Source organism: Pteropus medius, unplaced genomic scaffold, assembly GCF_902729225.1.
Source record: "Pteropus medius unplaced genomic scaffold, Ma_sr-lr_union100, whole genome shotgun sequence".
NCBI lineage: Eukaryota > Metazoa > Chordata > Mammalia > Chiroptera > Pteropodidae > Pteropus > Pteropus medius.
The window spans coordinates 4,443,396-4,463,295 of record NW_024340848.1 but is presented as its reverse complement, the minus strand read 5'-3'; the positions used below and the strand labels follow the sequence as shown (position 1 = coordinate 4,463,295).

Here is a 19,900-nt window from a genome sequence, read left to right as displayed (position 1 = left end):
AAACTGGCAATTTGTACTTTTTATTCCCTTTCACCTTTTTCACCTATCCTCCCCAACCCTCCTCCCATCTGGCAACCATCGATTTGTTCTTTATATCTATATTTGTTTCTGTTTTGTTTATTTTGTTTTTTAGATTCCACACGTAAGTGAAATCATGTGGTATTGGTCTTTCTCTGACTGACTTATTTCACTTAGCATAATACCCTCTAGGTCCATCCATGTTGTTGTAGATGGCAAGATTTCATTCTATTTTATGGCTGACTAATATTCCATTGTATATATGTATCATATCTTCTTTATCCATTTGTCTATCAATGAACACTTAAGTTGCTTCCATACTTTGGCTATCGTAAATAATGCTGCAATGAACATAGGGGTACATATCTTTTCAAAGCAGTGTTTAGGATTTCTTTGGATAAATACTCAGAAGTAGAATTCCAGGGTCTTATGTTAGTTCTATTTTTAACTTTTTGAGGAACATCCATGCTATTTTCCACAGCGCCTGCATCAATTTACAATCCCACCAACAGTGCACAAGGGTTCCCTTTTCTCCACATCCTCACCTATACCCACAAATCAATTAACGTGATATACCACATAAACAAAGGAAAGATAAAAATCATACAATTATCTCAATAGATGTAGAAAAAGCATTTAACAAAACCAAACATCCATTTATGATAAAAACTCTAAGCAAAGTAGGGAAAAGGAAAAACCTCAACAAAATAAAGGCCACATATGACAAACCCACAGCTAACATAATACTTAATGAGGAAAAGGTGAAAGCTTTCCTTTAACTTTAGGAACAAGACAAGGATGTCCTCTTTCATTACTTTTATTCAACATAGTATTGAAAGTCGTAGCCACAGCAATCAGATAAGAAAAAGAAATAAAAAGCATCCAAATTGAAAAGCAAGAAGTAAAACTGTAATTATTTGCAGATGACATAATACTATACATAGAGAACCCTAAAAATTCCACCAAAAAAAAAAAAACTACTAGAACTGATAAATGAATTCAGGAAAGCAGCAGGATACAAAATTAATATTAAGAAATTGGTTGCATTTTTATATATCAATAACAAACTATCAGAAAGAGAAATTTTTTGAAAATCCCATTTACAACTGCATCAAAAAGAATAAAACACCTAGAATAAATTTAATCCAGAAGGTAAAAGACCTGTACTCAGAAAACTGTAAGAAATTGAAGAAAGAAATTGAAGATGCAGCAAATAAATGGAAAGATATACCATGCTCGTAGATAGGAAGAATTAACATCACTAAAATGTCCATACTACTCAAAGCAATCTACAGATTTAATGCAATCCCTATCAAATATCAATGGCATGCATTACAAAACTAGATTAAGTTGATGTTTTAAGTCTCCTTTCACATGAGTCCAACTCACCTTTTCTCAAGTATATAATCCATTATTCCCATCCATAAGTCCTCATTCTGTTCATACTAGTCTATTCACCACCCCTTTATCTCTAAAATATGTTTTTCTATATTGTATATGCTATCATTTTCATAAGAAAAAAACTCACTGCATAGCCGTCTGTGGGTGGTTAAAGTCTTCTAGTTCAGCCAGTTCAAATCACTAATCTTTGCTTAAAAGACATATCGACATGTTTTCTTCCAACAGTTGCACATGACTAAATCCCATAATAGAAATAAGATTATTTTCTAAGATATCTAAAATGATTCCTAAATTAGTAACACCTTAAAATCTGACATTTCCGTTTCGACAAAAAAAATCACCAATTCATCATGAACTACATTTTATCACAACTTAAATTTCATCCTAATTTATTGTATTTATTTTATTGAATAAGTATAATTTTAAAAATTAATCAGCTTTGTGATTTAGTTCTGTTTATAAACAAAGCATAAATTATTTAAATTGACATTAATATAGTTATTAAAAAGGAATACTAACAGAAGTTATATTTTGCATTGGATAAAAGCAATAAATTTCCTTGAAAAGCAGTGTAATCTAAATATTTTCATTCTAATCATATACAGAATAGCTAATGCTTTATAAAAGAAAAAATAAATTAAGCTTTTTTATTATAGTAATAAGGAATTTTATAGAGGAAGTGACTATAATAAGAAAAAGATCATCTATTTTGCAATGTGCCTTGTAATTTTATAACCCATTAATTTCATTTCAGAACATACTGTTTGAATTAGGGTTGAGTTCTAGTTATAGCTGACCCTTAAATATTCAATTAATATTTCCCATTTTATTTATCAGACTTCTCTGTTCATTGATTTATCATACTGGTGTTCTTATGAAAACCACATGAGGCTACATATGGAAAAATTAGACAAATATTTCTTCAAATCATATTTTTCAAAATAAAACTATAATTACCCACTTAAGAGCAATGAGATTTTGTTATAGAATATTTTAATGAAATTTAATAAGTATGTCCATTCATAATGAAGAAAACCATGGGTCAGAATATTGGTGGACCTGAAAAAACCCTAGGAGGGCATATATTTCCAAGAACCATTTTATTAATATAACAGTTTCCCTAGTCCAACTCAATATATATGTCCCCAGATGACCTCAGATACAAGTTCCGAAAGTTCAAAAAAGCTAAAACTTCATTTTATACAAAGAAAACAAAAGTAAACTCAGCTAAGTTTATCAATATAATGATAATAGAAAAATTACCTAACAGGGCTTGTCCTCAATTTCAAAACTCAAGATACATTTACCTTGAAAAGCAGCTGCATTTCGAGATATTAGAAACTTTAATGTAGAGCTGGATGTCTGAAGTGCCTGCTGCATATCTTCCCGAGCTACGATGTGATATCTCTCCTCCATCTTCCTGGTGCAACATGTAGGTTTTTCAGATATGCAAACCTGAAGATCGGATCCTGGAACACATATAATACTCTTCAGAATAATTACCTGTTTATTTAACAAACATTATATGTTACATGTCACACATTCATGACCAGCACTATGCATCAGGGGTTTATGTTCTATGTGAGGAACTGATCTACTAGAGTATTTGCTTTAAGAAAATGTATCCACTGTCCATTCACTCAATCATGGCACAAAATACCCTCAACCACTAATTTTGCTCAAATACTATATTAACTTTGTGATCAAAAATCAAGTATGTCCACTCAACTTATTACTATTTACTAACAAATAGACTCTGTAATAGAAAGCAAATGAACTATTATGGAAGTACAGAGCTAAATCAGGAAACTTTATTTTTGTTTATTAATTTGGCCAAAATTTTTGAACCAGATGTTATAGAGAAATATATGGGCTAAAATTATTGCTTTTTTTGAGGAAATAAAATCAAATTTTGTACATCAAGTAAAGGTAAAAATTTCCACCTGATTTCTCAGTTCACCATTATGCTTGTGCTACTTGTGGAATAGCGCTAATCTGCAATAATAATCTGATGGAAAAATCAAGATCCCACCAAGGGCCCAAACCTAGGATCCAAAATGCTACTCATCACCTAGCTTGCTAGAGATAACTCCTAACATTAAAAGCACTTTTTAGTTTTATAATCATATTCAGAAAACTCCTATGAAGATGCATATTATATGAAATGTGAAGTTATTATGTATACGTAATTATTTGTGGTTAAAAATAATTTTACTAATATAATTGACAACTCTCATCCTGATAGGTTCCAGGGCAAGCAACTTTTTACACAGCAAGTATGCTGGAGAGCAGAAGAAAAGGTGGGGAGCACAGAGGAGTGACTAAAGAAAATAACCCTGATGGGGCACCATGGGGACAGCCCCAGAGCATCCCAAGGTTACTCATGTTTTATGTAAAGCTCAGGACAACTGTATTTACATGACCTAATGTAATACAGTTATTCACTTATTTTAAGGTAAGAAGAGTCATGCCTCTTAATCTCCAGGGAGTTTCGCAGTTCCCACATTAGCTCTTCATTGACCAATTTTAGATCACCAAATATAAAATATGCATGCATATACATGTACACACATACACACATACACACACGCACAAACACACACACAAATACATGTACATAACAGCCACCTTTCAAAATCTTCCTAGTTTTTCACATAGTCGGCCTCAGTCCTCATTTTCAAGAGTGGGTTCCGGGTAAGATCGAAATATCTGAAATCAGTCTGACCTTCCTGCTAATATGGGACACCAAATTTTTTAGTGATTTTGGCTTTAGTTTGTTTAAGTTAGACAAATAACAAACAGCAGGATTTGAGCATTTCACAAATGCTAAAAAGTATAAAATATTTATATGTGTCACAGAAGGTAACATTTTGGCAACTATTTTTCATTTATCTTGCCTAAAGAAATACAAAAGCAAATTCCACTTCAAACAGTAAAACTGACTGAAAGAAAACAAAGTTATGTTTCTCAGCTTTACTCCTAAATGGAAAGATTGAGGAATTAGAGTTCAGAGATGAACAATAATAAAAATTAAAGAACCAATAGATAAATATTAAAGTATATAAACATATTTACGATGGGAAAGAGTGCTAGGGAATAAAAATAATGATAATAAAAACAATAATAATGCTAATAGAACATTGCAAATCTCTCTCCAGAATTCCAATACCTAACATTGTTTTGTTAGACCACGTTCCTAAAAATGGTCTATAAGGGCCTAAGTCGTGACCACCCTTTTTTCTCTTCTGCTCAGACCCATCTCAAGTAATAGGGGCCTTTACACTCTTCCCTTCACACAGTGCCCATATTTCAGTTCATGTTCACCAAGTTCCCTCTTGCCATGAAACCATTCTCCATCCTTTTCCCTCTGTCTGAGACACTCTTGTCTTACATGGGTTCACTCACACATGTGGCAAACATGTACTTTTCTTTAAATTTTAATCCAGTTGTCCCAAGAGAACTTTCCTTAACCTCCCAGACAACTTATGTTCCTATTTTATACCCTTGGAGTGCCTCATACCTCTCTATTGCACTTATCATGGTTGCAATGTTATATTTCTTAATGTGATTACTAATTAATTAGTTCCCTCATCTATACTGTAAAGCTCCAAGTAGAGGAATTTGTACTCATTATTATATCCAAGTTATCCAACATAGTGCCTAACACATCATAAACACTCAATTTTCATTCATTAAACCAGCAGCTGAGGATTTACTATGTATAGGCATTACATCATTTAATCTGCATATTAACTCCATGATATAGGGACCAATACTACCACATTGTACACATGAGGGGATAGAGACATAAAGAATCTTTGAAAACTGCCCAATGTCACACACCTGCATACTACAAAATGGTGGAGATGGTGTTTGGTGATTAAGAAAGCAATGGTCTTAAATCTATAAATGGTTTTTCTACAGACATAACTGGACATTTTTATTCCTTTTTTGAAAGAAGTCATCTGTTTGGTAAGGTGCAAAAAGGTTAGGAAACTTCCAAGGAGTTTTATTCAAATATAAAATTGGCTAAAAATAAAGTTATAGAATTATGATTGCCTTTTTGCACAAATTTAAACGGTGGAAAGTACACTTGGAAAGATGCTACAAATCATCTTGACTGCTATCCTAAACATAATGTGGGAGAGAGATCATCATGTCTCAGCAGCCCTGAATAAGCATGGACAGCAATTTAGATGACATGGACCAAATACATTCCTCAAGGTGGTGAGAATTTGCATTAATCCAGACTTTCATTCAGAATCTTAGAAGCTGGAGTAATGACAACATAAAACTCCAAAACAAATCAGGTCTGGAATTCAAAGATCCAGTTATGTCTAATCAGCACATTTCAACAGTATTAACTATAAGATATGCTTAAGTAACTTAGAGTTAGGGTCTCAGTGGAGAGGAAAAGGAGTCCACAAGAAACTAATTCTTTTGCTTCCTGTATCAGTCCAAAAGACAGACAAGATGAACTAAACATCCTCAGTGAAAGGATCATAGATTACATTTTGTTCACAGTATAACCACAAAGGACTAATAAGATGCCTGTTGACAAAAAGCCCAGGCTACAGTTCTTCCATTGTAAATAGAACAAGCATCATAAGAAAGCAAAACCAGATGGAATCCAAACAGACATTACATGGTAACAAGATGCATTTTAAAAATATTTCAAAGCCTGGCTTCAAAGAACACAACACAACTGAGAAGGCTGTGAAACGGCAAGAGTACACGACTAAGGCTCAGAAGTAGCAGACATGTTTTTGAACAGCAGTCATGTTTCTGAATAGTAAAATCAAACTCCACAAGATTTAAAGTACTAAAATCAAACAAAATTAAAAATAAAACAGCAGGTTCCTTGCTGAAGGGGCCCTTAGAATTGTGGCAGTTTTTTTTAAATTTCTCACCAAGAAGCAGCAGTATTGGTTAATACGCTTCCCTTTCTGTTCTCCAGCATAATAAACTGTTACAACCAACTATCTCTTTGTGCTTTTTCTTAATATGTTAAAATAGGAACATTGGGAGGCATTCGGGAAAGAGGGTAGCAGGAGCAGTATTGTTTTCACTATTTCTCAAATCTCCACATGAACCAAAAGAACTAGAAAATAAATCCAAAAATTATTAGATAACATAATACCCTCTAAAAACTTTCAAAATACAAACAGGTTGAGGACAAACCAGCAGAAGCCACAGACCTTCACAGTATCAGACGCTGGACAGGAGGAGAAGGATAAAGCAGTAGAGTAAAGTCTGAAGGACATGAGAACAGAAAAAAACCAAAATAGCCAATAGGAATTCACAGGAAAGCACAGAGGACTAATTTGAGAATAGCAGCTGAAACTTGGAGAGTTTTGCCCTCTTGATAATTAAATGTATGCAAAGGATCCATGATGGAAAGAAATAAATAAGCAGGATAAATCTAGACCCCTATGAATTTTCAAAAAAGGAATCTAGCAGGTTCCTTTCCAGGGAAGAACTTCACATAGAAAAGAAACTTCTGGAAATGGAATTAAAATTCAACAGAAGAGGTGCCTCATTTAAGAGATATAGATACAGAAGGTCTAGAACAAATTGGGAGGGAAAATAAATTCAGAAAATTTCAGAAAACAAGCAGCCATATTTTTGTTCATAATTTTTTTTAATTTTTCAATTACAGTTGACATACAATATTAGTTTCAAGTATACAACACACTAATTAGACATTTATATAACTTATGATCATGCTGATAAATCTAGTATCCATCTGACACCATGCATAGTTATTAAAATATCATTGACTATATTCTTTATGCTATACTTTACATCCCCATGACTATTTTGTAACTATCAATTTGTACTTCTTAATCCCTTCTGTTTTTCACCCATCCCCCTAGAACCCCCTCCCCATTTGGCAACCATTAAAATGTTCTCTGTATTTAATGAGTGTGTTTCTATTTTGTTCGTTTATTTTGTTCTCTAGATTCTACATGTAAGTGAAATCATATGGAATTTGTCTTTCTCTGCCTGACTTACTCCACTCAACACGATATACTCTAGGTTCATCCATGTTATTACAGATGGCAAGATTTCATTCTTTTTTATGGCTGAGTAATATTCCATTGTATATATGTACCACCTCTTCTTTATCCATTCATTCATTGATGGACACCCAGGTTGTCTCCAGATCTTGGCTACTGTAAATAATGCTGCAATGAACATATCGGTGCATATATACCTTCAAAGTAGTGTTTTGGGTTTCTTCAGGTAAATATCCGGAAATGAGATTACTTGGTCCTTCTTTGTCTCTTGTTATAGCCTTTGTTTTAAAGTCTATTTTTGTCTGGTATAAGTAGTGCTACCCTGACTTTTTTGTTTTGTTTCCATTTTCATGAAACATCTTTTTTATCCCTTTATTTTCATTCTCTGTGTGTGTCTTTTGATCTGAAATGAGTCTCTTATAAGGCAGCATATGTAAGGGACTTGTTTTCTTATCCATTCAGTCACCCCATTCCTTTTGAATGAAGCATTTAATCTATTTACATTTAAAGTAATTGTTAGATATGTAGTTATTGCCATTTTATTTTTCATAATATTTTATCTTTCTTTTTTTCTTTTTCTTCTTCTTAAAGAAGTCCCTCTAACATTTCTTGTAATACTGGTTTGGAGTTGATGAACTCCAGCTTTTTTTTGTCTTGAGAATCTCTTTATCTGTCCTCTGATTCCAAATGATAGCCTGGCTAGGTAGAGTAACCTTGGTTGTAGGTCCTTGCTCTTCATCACTTTGAATATCTCATGCCATACCTTCTGGCCTACAAAGTTTCTGTTGAGAAATCAGCTGACAGTCTTATGGGAGTTCCCTTGTAGGTAACTAACTGCTTTTAAGATTCTCTGTCTTTAGTCTTTGGCATTTTAATCCTGATGTGTCTTGGTGTGGGCTTCTTTGGGTTCGTCTTGTTTGGGACTCTCTGTGCTTCCTGGGCTTGTATGTATGTTCTTTCGCCAAGTATTTCCATCGTTATTTGTTCAAATAGGTTTTCAATTCCTTGTTCTCTCTCTTCTCCTTTTGGTACCCCTTTGATGTAAATATTGGTACACTTGATATTGTCCCAGAAGCCCCTTAAACTATTCTCATTTTTTTGGATTTTTTTTTTTTTTTTTGCTGTTATGATTGGGTGTTTTCTATTACCTTAGCTTCCAAATCACTGATTCGACCCTCTGCTTCATCTAATCTACTGTTGATTCCCTCTAATGCAGTCTTCATTTATTGTAGTCATGTTTTCTATCTCCACTTTTATGTTTCCTATCTCTCTGTTGAAGTTCTCAGTGAGATCACTGAGCATCCTTATAATCAGTGTTTTAACTCTGCGTCTGGTAGATTGTTTGTCTCTATTTTGTTTAGTACTTTTTCTGGAGCTTTGTTCTGTTTTTCCTTTTGGGACACGTTCTTTGTCTACACATTTGGCTGCCTCCCTGTTTTTGTTTCTATGTATTAGGTAAAGCTGCTATATCTCCCAATCTTAGTACAGTGGCCTTATACAGTCAGTGTCTTGTGGGGCCCAGTGGAACAGTATCCCTGGTTACCTTAGCCAGGTGCTCCAGATGTGTCCCTTGTATGAGTTGTATGTGTCCTCCTGTTGTAGTTGAGCCTTGATTGCCATTTGCATGTCAATGGGAAGGATTAACCCTCAGGTTAATTGGTTTCAAGGACTGTTGTGCAGAGACTGAACCTACAGAGCAAGATTCAATTTAGTAGGGCTCTGGTGTCTACTGAGTCTGCCCTTTTGGGTAGGTCATTAGTGGAGGTGGTTAGATGGTTCTCTGGTGTGTTCTGAAGCTAGCCACAGGATGTATTGGTCTGAGGCCTCTTGGGAGGGGCTCTGTTGCAGGCCAAGGTCAGTGGCTGCCTGTGCCTTTTTCAGAGCCACCTGGGTATGAGCTACAAAGTAATCTGCATATGATTGTCACTTGTGCTGGGTTTGCAGGTACCTTGGAGAGGCTAAGATGCAAATCAAAGCTGGCTGCCACTAGTGTCAGTCTTGGGGCTGCTTAGCAAGAGCTACAGGGCACACTGAGGCCAGATGCAAGCAGCCATCCTTTTAAATACTACACGAAAACAACAGAAGAGGAAGTTCTATAAAGTTAGAAAAGCTTTCCTGAAGCCTGTCTCAATCTAAATTTTCAGGAAAGAAGCTAACTTAACATAAAATGAACAACAAAAAATATTGAAGTCAAATCTCAGACTTATTATAATTAAAAAGAGAATAAGGAACAGAATAATATCTCCACAAAAGAAAGCATGCCAGAAAGACATCCACCCCCCAAATAAAAAGATCAAAAATATAAGCATACTATTTCACAACAAGCTAAAAGATAATGACACAAAATATGAAAGAACAACAAAAATCAAAATTAGAAAAAGTCAGATATGAAAATCAGAAAATAAAGATGGAAAAAAAATTCTGAAATGAGGATTAAACAAGAAGAAACGGGAGCCAATCACACAAAGGTTATGCATTTAAAGAAATAGAAGATGGAAAACAAGGAATTGCAAAAAATCAAAAAGAACAAAAGGTTTTGAAAGACAGCAACAACAAATACTGTTAATAATGTAAGCCCTCGAAGAGGAAAATAGGGCAAATACTAAAAACTATATTTCATGTAATTTGGAACTATTGTGGGTGTAATATGAGATTAAAAACTAGTAAGTAATTATGAAATATTCAACTCTATTCTCTAATATTCTATATCCTGAAAATCAGAATTGTTTGGTACAGAAGAAATGAGATACAGACATAATGAAGAAGTGGTTAAGTAAAACTCTAATTTTGAATTGGAATTGAAGTATTAACATGAAATTATAAAGAAATTTACCTTCAACTGTGTGTATGTATAGAAATAATGACTAATCAAGTGGCAAAGGGCATCCTTCAGATCCCTCAAGCCCAGATTATGGTCTTAAAATATTATTTCTCTGAAGAAGAAATCAGTGTTTCTTGATCTCATTCTAGATCTAGGGTAGGAAATGTACAACATGACAGACCAGCTAAAATATCCTTTACACCAAATAGCGAAGAAGCTATCAAATAACTACAAGGGTCATATTAAAAGGACTTAGGAGTTATAATAGTCTGCTAGGTCCACCATAACAAAATAACATAGACCAGTGGCTTAAACAACAGGAACTTATTTCCTTACAGTCTGGACATTGAAAGTCCAAGATCAAGGTGCCTGATCTTGAGACCACTCTCCTTGGCTTGCAGATGGCTGCCTTTTCTCTGTGTTCTCGCATGGCCTTTTCTCTGTGCATGTGCACTCCAAGGGTCTTTCTCCTTAGAAGGTCACCAGTCACGTTGGTTTAAAGTCCAACCTTATAACCTCATTTCACCTTAATTATCTCCTTAAATGCCCTACCTCCCAATATAGGGCAATATCATATTGGAAATTAGGGCTTTGACTTATGAATTTTGTAGGGGACGCAATTTAGCCCACATCAGAAACCAATTTCAAAAGGTTTCTACTGGCCAAACATGGGACAATCTGAGTTTGGGTAATAATAATTACAATAAACTTCAATCAATTGAATATGCTTAAATCCAAAGTTTTTCTGTATCTGTGCTTTATTTTATAGACTTTTAAAATAGGACTGCTGGTTGCATTTTCTTTTATTTCAAACATTGTTTCCCCTTGTCAACTTACAGAATTTTACATGTGTAGCACACAGAAAATGGTCCTTGATATCAAGACATTAGATCAAGATATATCTTGGGTTTACCATAATGGATGTTAAATATCATTTAAAAAAAAAAATGGTTACCAGATGAAAATAGGATCTTGGAATTCAGAGTAGAAAGGTTATACTGGTAAACGTGCTCCTTCCATCTTTTCTGAGAACGTCTTCTTGCCATACATTCTGCAACATTTGTGAAATGTTATCATGGTGAAAGGGTTTTGACTGAGTCAAATGCATTCCTTCATCCAAGTAGAATAAAAAACACTTAAGCTCATGAATCTAGCAAGAATCATGACAACAACATTGGATATGCTGAGAGCTGGGCAGCACCTGTTCCCTCTCCTGAAATTTCCTTTGGAGCTTTATCTCTTACTCACATTCGCGTGATTTAGATGAGATTGATATGCACATAAAGATGACTCCTGATTGGCTAAAACATAGCATCCTATCTTATCAGCACAATGATCAATTGAGAAATGAACAGCCAGTCACAAGAAAGAAATGCAAAGAGATAGCTGCTGAGGCCTCCAGGAAAGCTTTCTCTCTCCTGCTGGAACTAAATTGAATGACACAAGGCTTACAGATGTCACAGTCATTTTCTGGCTTAGAGTGAAGCCTAAATCTAACACGATTTCTTCTGTTATTCACCATATAAAGAAATCTAGTCAATATAACAGTAATAATATTTCTCAATGTTATAGTGGACCAAATCATTCCATTCTCTTTTGTTGTTTATTCCAGAACTTCAAAGACTTAACACTGAATGGAGGATCTGATAAGACTCCTTTAATGTTTCCAGCTGTGAATTGGAAATGAACTTTTCATGACCAAGAAACAACAGGAAGAGTTTCACTTGCAGTACTGCAGTGCTACCCACACAGAGCAACCATTAACTCTGGACAAAACACAACAATCAATGACCCAAAAGCTCTAGAGAGTGAACAAAAGACAGTTTCTGAAAGGTAGTCAATATTTGGAGAAGGAAAAAGCATGAGATTAGTTTCTTATCTCTATGACTTATAGCTTGAGGAGGTCCATGTACAAAAGGACTAAATTCCAATAATAAACTAAGTCTTTCAAGACCGAGGAACTGAAAGATAGAGATTAGGAAAACCAGAGCTACAGGCAAGTGCTGGGGAAATACCAGGAAAAGGAGGGTCAGAGAGAGAGAACCCCAACTTCTGTGTGTAAACTCTGTTCATACCTCTGCTGACTCCCAAACCACACCTCGCATGGCCAGTAAGCAACCCAGCTACAGCAAGCTAAGGATGAAAGAACTGAACTAAAATTGAAGTTGCTGCCCAAGAGACACAGTTGACAATTTGAGTCCAACCAAGTTAATTTTCTCTGAAGACAAACATATTAATGCTCATTGAAGGAATGTTATAAAATCCAGAGTCACCAAAATATAACATTCACAGCATCCAGGGGACAATCTAAAATTACTAGACATATGAAGGAGCAGCATAATGTGACCCATTTTTAAGAGATAAGACAATTAAGACCAGCCAGGGATGACTCAGATGTTAAAATAAACACAAAAGGGCTCTAGAACAGATATTACAACTATATTCAGTGATATAAAAGGAACATGCGCTCTAAATAAATTACAGGAAAAAAATTTCAGGAGACAAAAATAAACTATAAAAAAATAAAATGGAAATTCTGTAACTGAAAAAATATATTTTTATATTATATAATATATAAATATATAGCAAAATGTCACTGGATGGGCTTGATAATTGAATAGACAATAGAGTCAGAGATCCTGAAGATAGGTCAATAGAAATTATCCAATCTGAAGAAAGAGCCAGGAATCAAGAATAACCCTAATATTTTGACCTGAGAAACTGGATGTATAAGTGGTACCATTAACAGAAAAAGAGAACACACAAGGAGGAGCAGATTTAAGGAAAAAACAATTCTGATTTAGAAATGAGAAGTCTACTAGAGATCCAACTGAAGATGTAGAAATAATACTTGAACATGCAAAATGCTATTAAATACTGAGGGTTTCAACAAGGGTTTCACTTAAGAGTTTAATTTATAAAATTTAGAGGGTTTCTCAACCTCAACACTATTGACATTTGAGGCAAGATAATTCTTTTTTTGTGGGGGAGCCGTCCTATACAAGTATGTTTAGCAACATTCCTGAACTCTATGTACGAGATGCCAGTAGCACACTCCCCAGATGTGACCAAAATATCTCTGGAGATTGCTAAGTGTCCCTCATGGGCATAATTTCCTCTGGGTGATAACCACTAGTCAATACAAGGTATAACAATATGAATGGAGCAGAGGAAGATCCCCTAAAAAAACATGAAAAGGAGCAGTCAGTGAGGCAGAAGGACTAAAATGGCTGTCGGGAGGGAAGTAAGAAGAAAAGAGAGTAGTGTCCTGGAAGAGTTTTAAGAAGAGAGAGATCAGCTGTGTTGGGCAAAGTAGACACATTCAAGAAGCTTGTACTTTTCAAAGATCTGTAATCATTGGTGCAAGGATTTTGGTTATTTTCTTGACTCTAGATAGTCACATGAGCATTTGCATTGCATTTGGGATCCTAGTAATTATAAGAAACAATTATAAGGTCAGTTCAACTCACTGAAAGCTGTCATGCTAAAACTTTAACAGTTTTAATGGCCATTCTTTTCTAACTTCTACCAATCATGGACAGAAGGGATGCTTGTCTCTAATAGGACCCTGCATCCCGGTACTTTCCTGAACATTTGCTTTTGTGTATTTAATTGATTCTATTTAATTTGTGTTTCTCTCCCAAGACTGCAAGCTCCATCAGGATAAAGACCCCCTTTGCTTTCTATCAGTGTATTGTACGTAACTGGCACTGTGCCTGGAACAATAGCTCTCCAGTAAAGAATTCGTCTCCTTCCCTTTCTCCAAACTTTCAGATAAATATTTTGTAAGAAACCTAAGGAGGCACTTTCATGACTTAAAATTAATGAGATAGTTTTAAATATAGATCCAGGATGAGTATATTGCTGAGGACATTAAAAACTGGTTCAATAAACCATTTGAAATAGTATTTGTGATTATTGTATTTATATTTTTACAAATATTAATCATAATAATGGAACACTGTCATTTATTGATTCATATTTTTTCTTTTACAAAATACAGGCATCATCCTACAAAAATTATAGTGATTCATTAAAATTAAAAAAACAAATTTTTTTTCAGAAGAATAAAGTGCTTCAGCTGTTATGAGTTTTTACGCTTCTGGATTCAATAAAAAATAAGTAACATTTGGCAATCTACAATTTTAGCAGGTAGGATCAACATAATATTCACTGTAATATTCACTATAGAACTGTAATGCTGTCCCTCGAATATATAAATGGCATCACTGATCCTCAACAATATGCTAGAGTTGTCTTTCCAGCAATGGTTGATTAATGTTTGCACAAAATCACATACTTAAATCCTTACTTTTATATCAATAACAAGCATGTCTAATATGAAAGTATGTATTCCATGTCAGTGAAGCAGAGAAAAGCTATGCTGGACAGGCTTACTCAAACCTGGAGTCACGAATCTGAAGGCAACATTCTATAACATGTTAATCAGCTCAGGGGACGAAAGGTCTAGTCATAAATTAATGCATATATATTTTTTTCAGGAACAGCAACTGTATAGCCTGCTACTTGAACAATGAAAAAAAATGAATTGCAATTTCATCCCCACAATTTAAAAGAAGTCCCATATTATTCTATTTCTTTTTAACAAACTCACCTAAAAACATTATGTCAATAGCCAACAATCCACACTTTTTCTCTAGATGAAATCAGGCACACACAGCAGAGCTCCCCCAAGCCAGGCTGAAGCTTAGGTTCTGAACTATCTGGCACAAGAAATTAAGCATTACCTGTCGATCTATTTGCATCCACTATTGTACATGGGCTAAAGACCTTGCTGGTCAGGTGGGGCCAGCAATGAGGAAGCAGAGAGAACTCTCACCCATGGATGGAGCTGACACCAGCGACTTATTAGACCACAGTTCGTGTGGGATCGGCCCACCTCATAATAACCACCCCCCTTATCTCTGAGAACCACTCTCTCTCATCACCTCCATTGGAGAGATCCCTGCCAGCCACACGTGTGCCATGTGACCTCACATATGAATTGTGTGTGGCTATTCATAGGACATATGCTTCTCACTGCATAGTTAATATATTCTTATGCTGTAGGCCCCTTCTAACTATCTGTGAGTGACTCAGACCAGAACCAACCATATTGTGTCATCTGAGAATTTAGAATGTAACAAAGAAAAAGCCTAGTCTGTCTGCCATCGGAAACGCTTTATACACAACTTAGGAGTAAAGTGTCCATGCTATTCCACCATGGAGACAAAAAGCAGAGTATACAGAGCAATGAAGGGAAAACTGTCAGAGCTATTTGTAGTTTCAGCTTTAGTCCTTTTCTGAGGCCCCGTTATTTCCTACACTTTGGGAATTATGTTTGTATTAGAGCAAATTACTTTGTGTTTCTTGCAACCAAAGTGCCTAAGCTACTACTCTGGTGAAGGGGTAGCAAGAAAGGATGAATTCAATAAAAGCTTACATAGAAGGCTCTCCAGAACTCTCAAATATGTGATGGTGGAAAAACCCAGCCAAATAAGACAGACTGAGAAATTGTGTGGGGGCAGGTAGAACGGTTTTGGGTAGGGAATGGTGACTGACACTGAAAACTGTCCCAACCCAATCATCAGGGCTTTTTTGTGTACCGACAAACATACAATGTACTAAAAATTAACTATTACTTGGCACTTCAGCTCTACTAAAGGAACACCCCCGCCACGGCCACCATGTTTGTTTAACATACACATTAAAGGGAACCGTGTCACCCAGATGCTTGTGAATAAATATAAATGAAAATTCAATCAAATTGACAAAACCATAAGGGGCTGAATTAGTTCAGAAAACTCAAAGTATAGAGAAAGTGTAATTTTAGGCAACCTTTGACATCACTGCTTAAACAATTTCACCGAAGACCTGCTTCTTCTTTGTCTCTCTAAGCCATATAATTTCTGCTAAAATCCAAATACCAATAATCTTCTCATTTAAAAAGATTTCAAGATGAATTTACTCAACCACCTAAAGGACCCCAAAGAGAGACCACCATCCAGCTGACTACAGCAAGGTTCGAGAGCCACACACAGTGCTGAGCCAATCACAGTAGCACTGCCTGGCCTGTTAAGCCCATGCTTCCTCCTCACCCTACCCCAGCACACAACACAGCTATGGTGCCCAACTCCAGGCCACAGGTGAATTCTGGGCTGAAAATTACAACCCAATGCTCCAAGAAACTAATGGACTAAATCTCTTTTTCCTCGCATCCTTACTTCTCTTGATCACATCTTAAATTATAATCTCCTCTGGTATGCTCTATGATACTTTCACTCTCCAACTGCTCAACTCCATTAATAAGCCACACAACCTTTATCTCTTCTAGATCTTTTTACTGCACCCTCTGGTTATCCCCTATGTCCCATTCCCTCTCCAAAAGTTTCCTGTGTCCTCTTACCTCAACCAGAAACTTGTTCTTCCCTAGGGCCCCATCAAGTACAAGATGTTTACTCTTAAATTCTATTAGCGCAGATTGGAGGGGGGATGTATGCCCAATATATCCAAAAATCAATGTATCCCTAGTGCTGATTTTCTTAAATTTCTCCTTGGATTACTTCTATAAAATTTTCTCCTTTGAAACTTCTGCTCTCTGACAATTCCACCTTCTTCCTGCTCATTGCTATCATTGCCCCATTTTATAACTGAGAAGTTAGTTCAACTCCCATCGTACTTACACCCTCTTCAAGACGTCCACATGTTCCTGAGGACTTAGGTTCTTGTGGCAACTTTGGTTTGAGTTCCTGCTTCTACAGAATTCTTCCTGTCACCTGCATTTCACCTCTTGAGGCTGGCCTGGCCCTTTCTCTATTCTGTGCCAAACCATAATAAGTCTCATTAATTCCTTCCCCTTCATTCTATTCCCTATCTCCTCACCACCACATAAATATAAATGCATGCACGCACGCACACACCAACAGGAACGGGGAAGGAGGGAGGAAGGCAGAAAGCAAGCAAGCATCTGTATTTGTGTGGTAGAATGTACTGAAGATTTAGGACGTTTGCAGAGCTGAAATACAAGTCAAATATTTAATATTAGGCACGCCTATTCCTATATCCCTCACCTACCCTGACAAGCAGCTCTGCCTACTTAGTCCTTCCTTCTTCCCAATCTTTCAACAAATCTAAATATTTCCTCCATTTTTATTATGCAGAGAAGTTGAGCTCTGGGCTTTTATATGTATCTCTCTGGCAGTTTTAAGACATGACTACAAAATTCTTTGATACTCTTCCTATGAAGAGGTGGGATCTATGCCCTCTCCCCTTGAGTCTAGACTCTGTGATTACTAGACTAACAAAAATATAGCAAAAGTGGATCTGTGTTGGTGTTCAGGCCCAGAACTTAAGAAATTGGCAGTTTCTATGCACTATTCCCTGAGACACATACTCTTATAACCTACCCATTAGGCCACGAGGACCCCCAAAATACCCCATCTGCACAGATCACATGGAGTGGCTATGTGTAGATATTTCAGACCAACTCATCTGAGGTCCAAACATTCTGCTAGTTTCAACCACCCTCAGCTTTCAAGTCATCTCTACTTGAAAGCAGATATCATGAAGCAGAAATATACCATACTGTACCCAAATTCCTTACCCACAAAATCTGTGAGCATAATAGTCATTTTACACCACTGACCATTGGGGTGGTTTGTTACACAGAAACAGTCATAGAAAAAATATCCTATGACTCACCTGTTCAGTTAAAAACTGTCACCACCATCATCTTAAAATGCAGAAATAATTGTTCACTGAAAACTTTTGCTTTTAACACACAGTCTTCTTTACCCAGCCTTCTTTATAAATTCAACTTAGAGCTTCCTGATCTCCACTTTTTCTGTACACATCAGTTCCTCACTTCTTCCATACTCACTCCCAGATCTTGTCAGTATCAAAACTCTTTGCTTCCAAAATCAATAATTCAACACTTCTGAGTACAATTTCTACTATTTCATGATGACTTTTGATTACTTGATTATTTCATGATAACTTTTATAACAATATTAGGACTTCATTGACACTTCCATTAAATTGAAATTGAGGTATAATCAGGAAAACCAACATGCCACCCCAATGTCTCAAGTTTCTTTTATCTTCTCTTACCCACTCTCTCAAAATGCAAAAAAAAAAGGTTCATTGCTGCCTTCTCATAAACCCTATATACTGCTTATTTCCTTTCTCCTCAGTGTGGATCAACTTCTCTATCAACTAAAACAAAATGAATTCCAAATTCCTTCCCAGTTACCAGGGTACTCTTTCTCTTCCCTCCCTTTTATAATCAAACTCTTTGAAATAGTTTTCACTGTCTATACTTCTTCACTTTCCTTCATCAGCCCAATCTCATCCCTTCTCTTCAACTTCCAAATCACAGTCTGTCAAACCTGCTCTCTCAAACATCAGCAATGATCTTCATGTTGCCAAACCCTTCTCTAGTTTTTTTCTCAGAAGCCTACACAGCTGAATACGCCCTTCCTGAGTTAGATCCTCCAATTTCCTGACTTTCCTACTCTCTTTCAGCCTAATATAATTTTTTTTCTACTTAATTGTTAAATGTTGAACTTCCTCAAGTCTCCCTTCTCTTCCCATGTTACATTCCTTCTTCTAAGTGACTGTATCCACAGCTTTCTGCATGCAAAAGACTCATAAAATTATATCTTATCAAGTAATAATGCCCTTCCTGAATCCAGACTGCATATCTGACTACGTTTTATTTCCACTTCTATATCTTACAAGCATCTCAAATTCAAATGTCCAAAACTGAATTCATCTTCCCTTATCATCAATTCTTTTTAATTTTTCAACCATATCTCATAAAGACAACACATAGCTGTGTTCTCTTTTAGATCCATTTGGAAAGTCTCTAAATATGTTTATCCAATTTAGGCTCTTGATTGTAGTATGGATGTTTGGGCTTACATCTGTCACTTGTTTTATGTTATGATTCATAGCTATTTCCTTTTTTCTATCTTTTGCTATATATTCTGCATTTCCTTTTATATCACTACCCTCTTCCTACAAAATGCTTTCCTTGTCATTTGAAGTGTATAAAATCAATTTTAGATAGTTAAATTGTCTGTATAATATTAAATAGTATGCTTAATCCATATTTCTCAATATATCTAATTCGGGAATAAAATATAATTGAAAGCCACCATCCTTTACTATTTAAAAAATTAGTAAACAATCCTATTTCTCTCTTCAGCCCAGTTTTGTTGCTATCTCCTGGATTTTCTTCCCCTGATGTGGTGGTAGCTTTGCAGTCTGCTGAGATCTCCTAGAATTTCTTTCTCTGTATGTTTTCAGTTAGGGTGGGCCACAGCAGAGGTTCTTCCAGGAGATGTGAAGGGCAAAAAATGCAATTTTAGCCATTTTGTAGCTCACACATGTCCTGAGCTGCTGATTCACCTAGTTAGTGTGAGGCAGCAACCCGCACCTGCAATGGCTCCACCTTCCCTTGGATCCTCCTTCAGTTTCTCTAACTCCTGGGCCAGGTGTGTATATTTAGCAACTTGACAAACGGCCCTGGCTTCGGCCAGACGTATACCCCACCAAGACCAGAGGCAACAAAAGCTGAAATGTATTTCAGTCTCTTCTCCTCATGAGCTCCAGCTTATGTCTGTGGATTCATCCTTAC

At 35.9% G+C, this 19,900-nt stretch overlaps 1 protein-coding gene across 1 annotated transcript in view; it reads right to left on the bottom strand.

The window, feature by feature from the left end:
- GPC5 (glypican 5) overlaps positions 1 to 19,900 on the bottom strand; it is a 1,124,843-nt gene that overhangs the window by 1,086,138 nt on the left and 18,805 nt on the right. Inside the window, exon 2 of the mRNA XM_039837667.1 lies at positions 2,727 to 2,888. Within this exon, the coding sequence (XP_039693601.1) occupies positions 2,727 to 2,888 (162 nt within the window). The remainder of the gene's footprint in view (positions 1 to 2,726; positions 2,889 to 19,900) is intronic.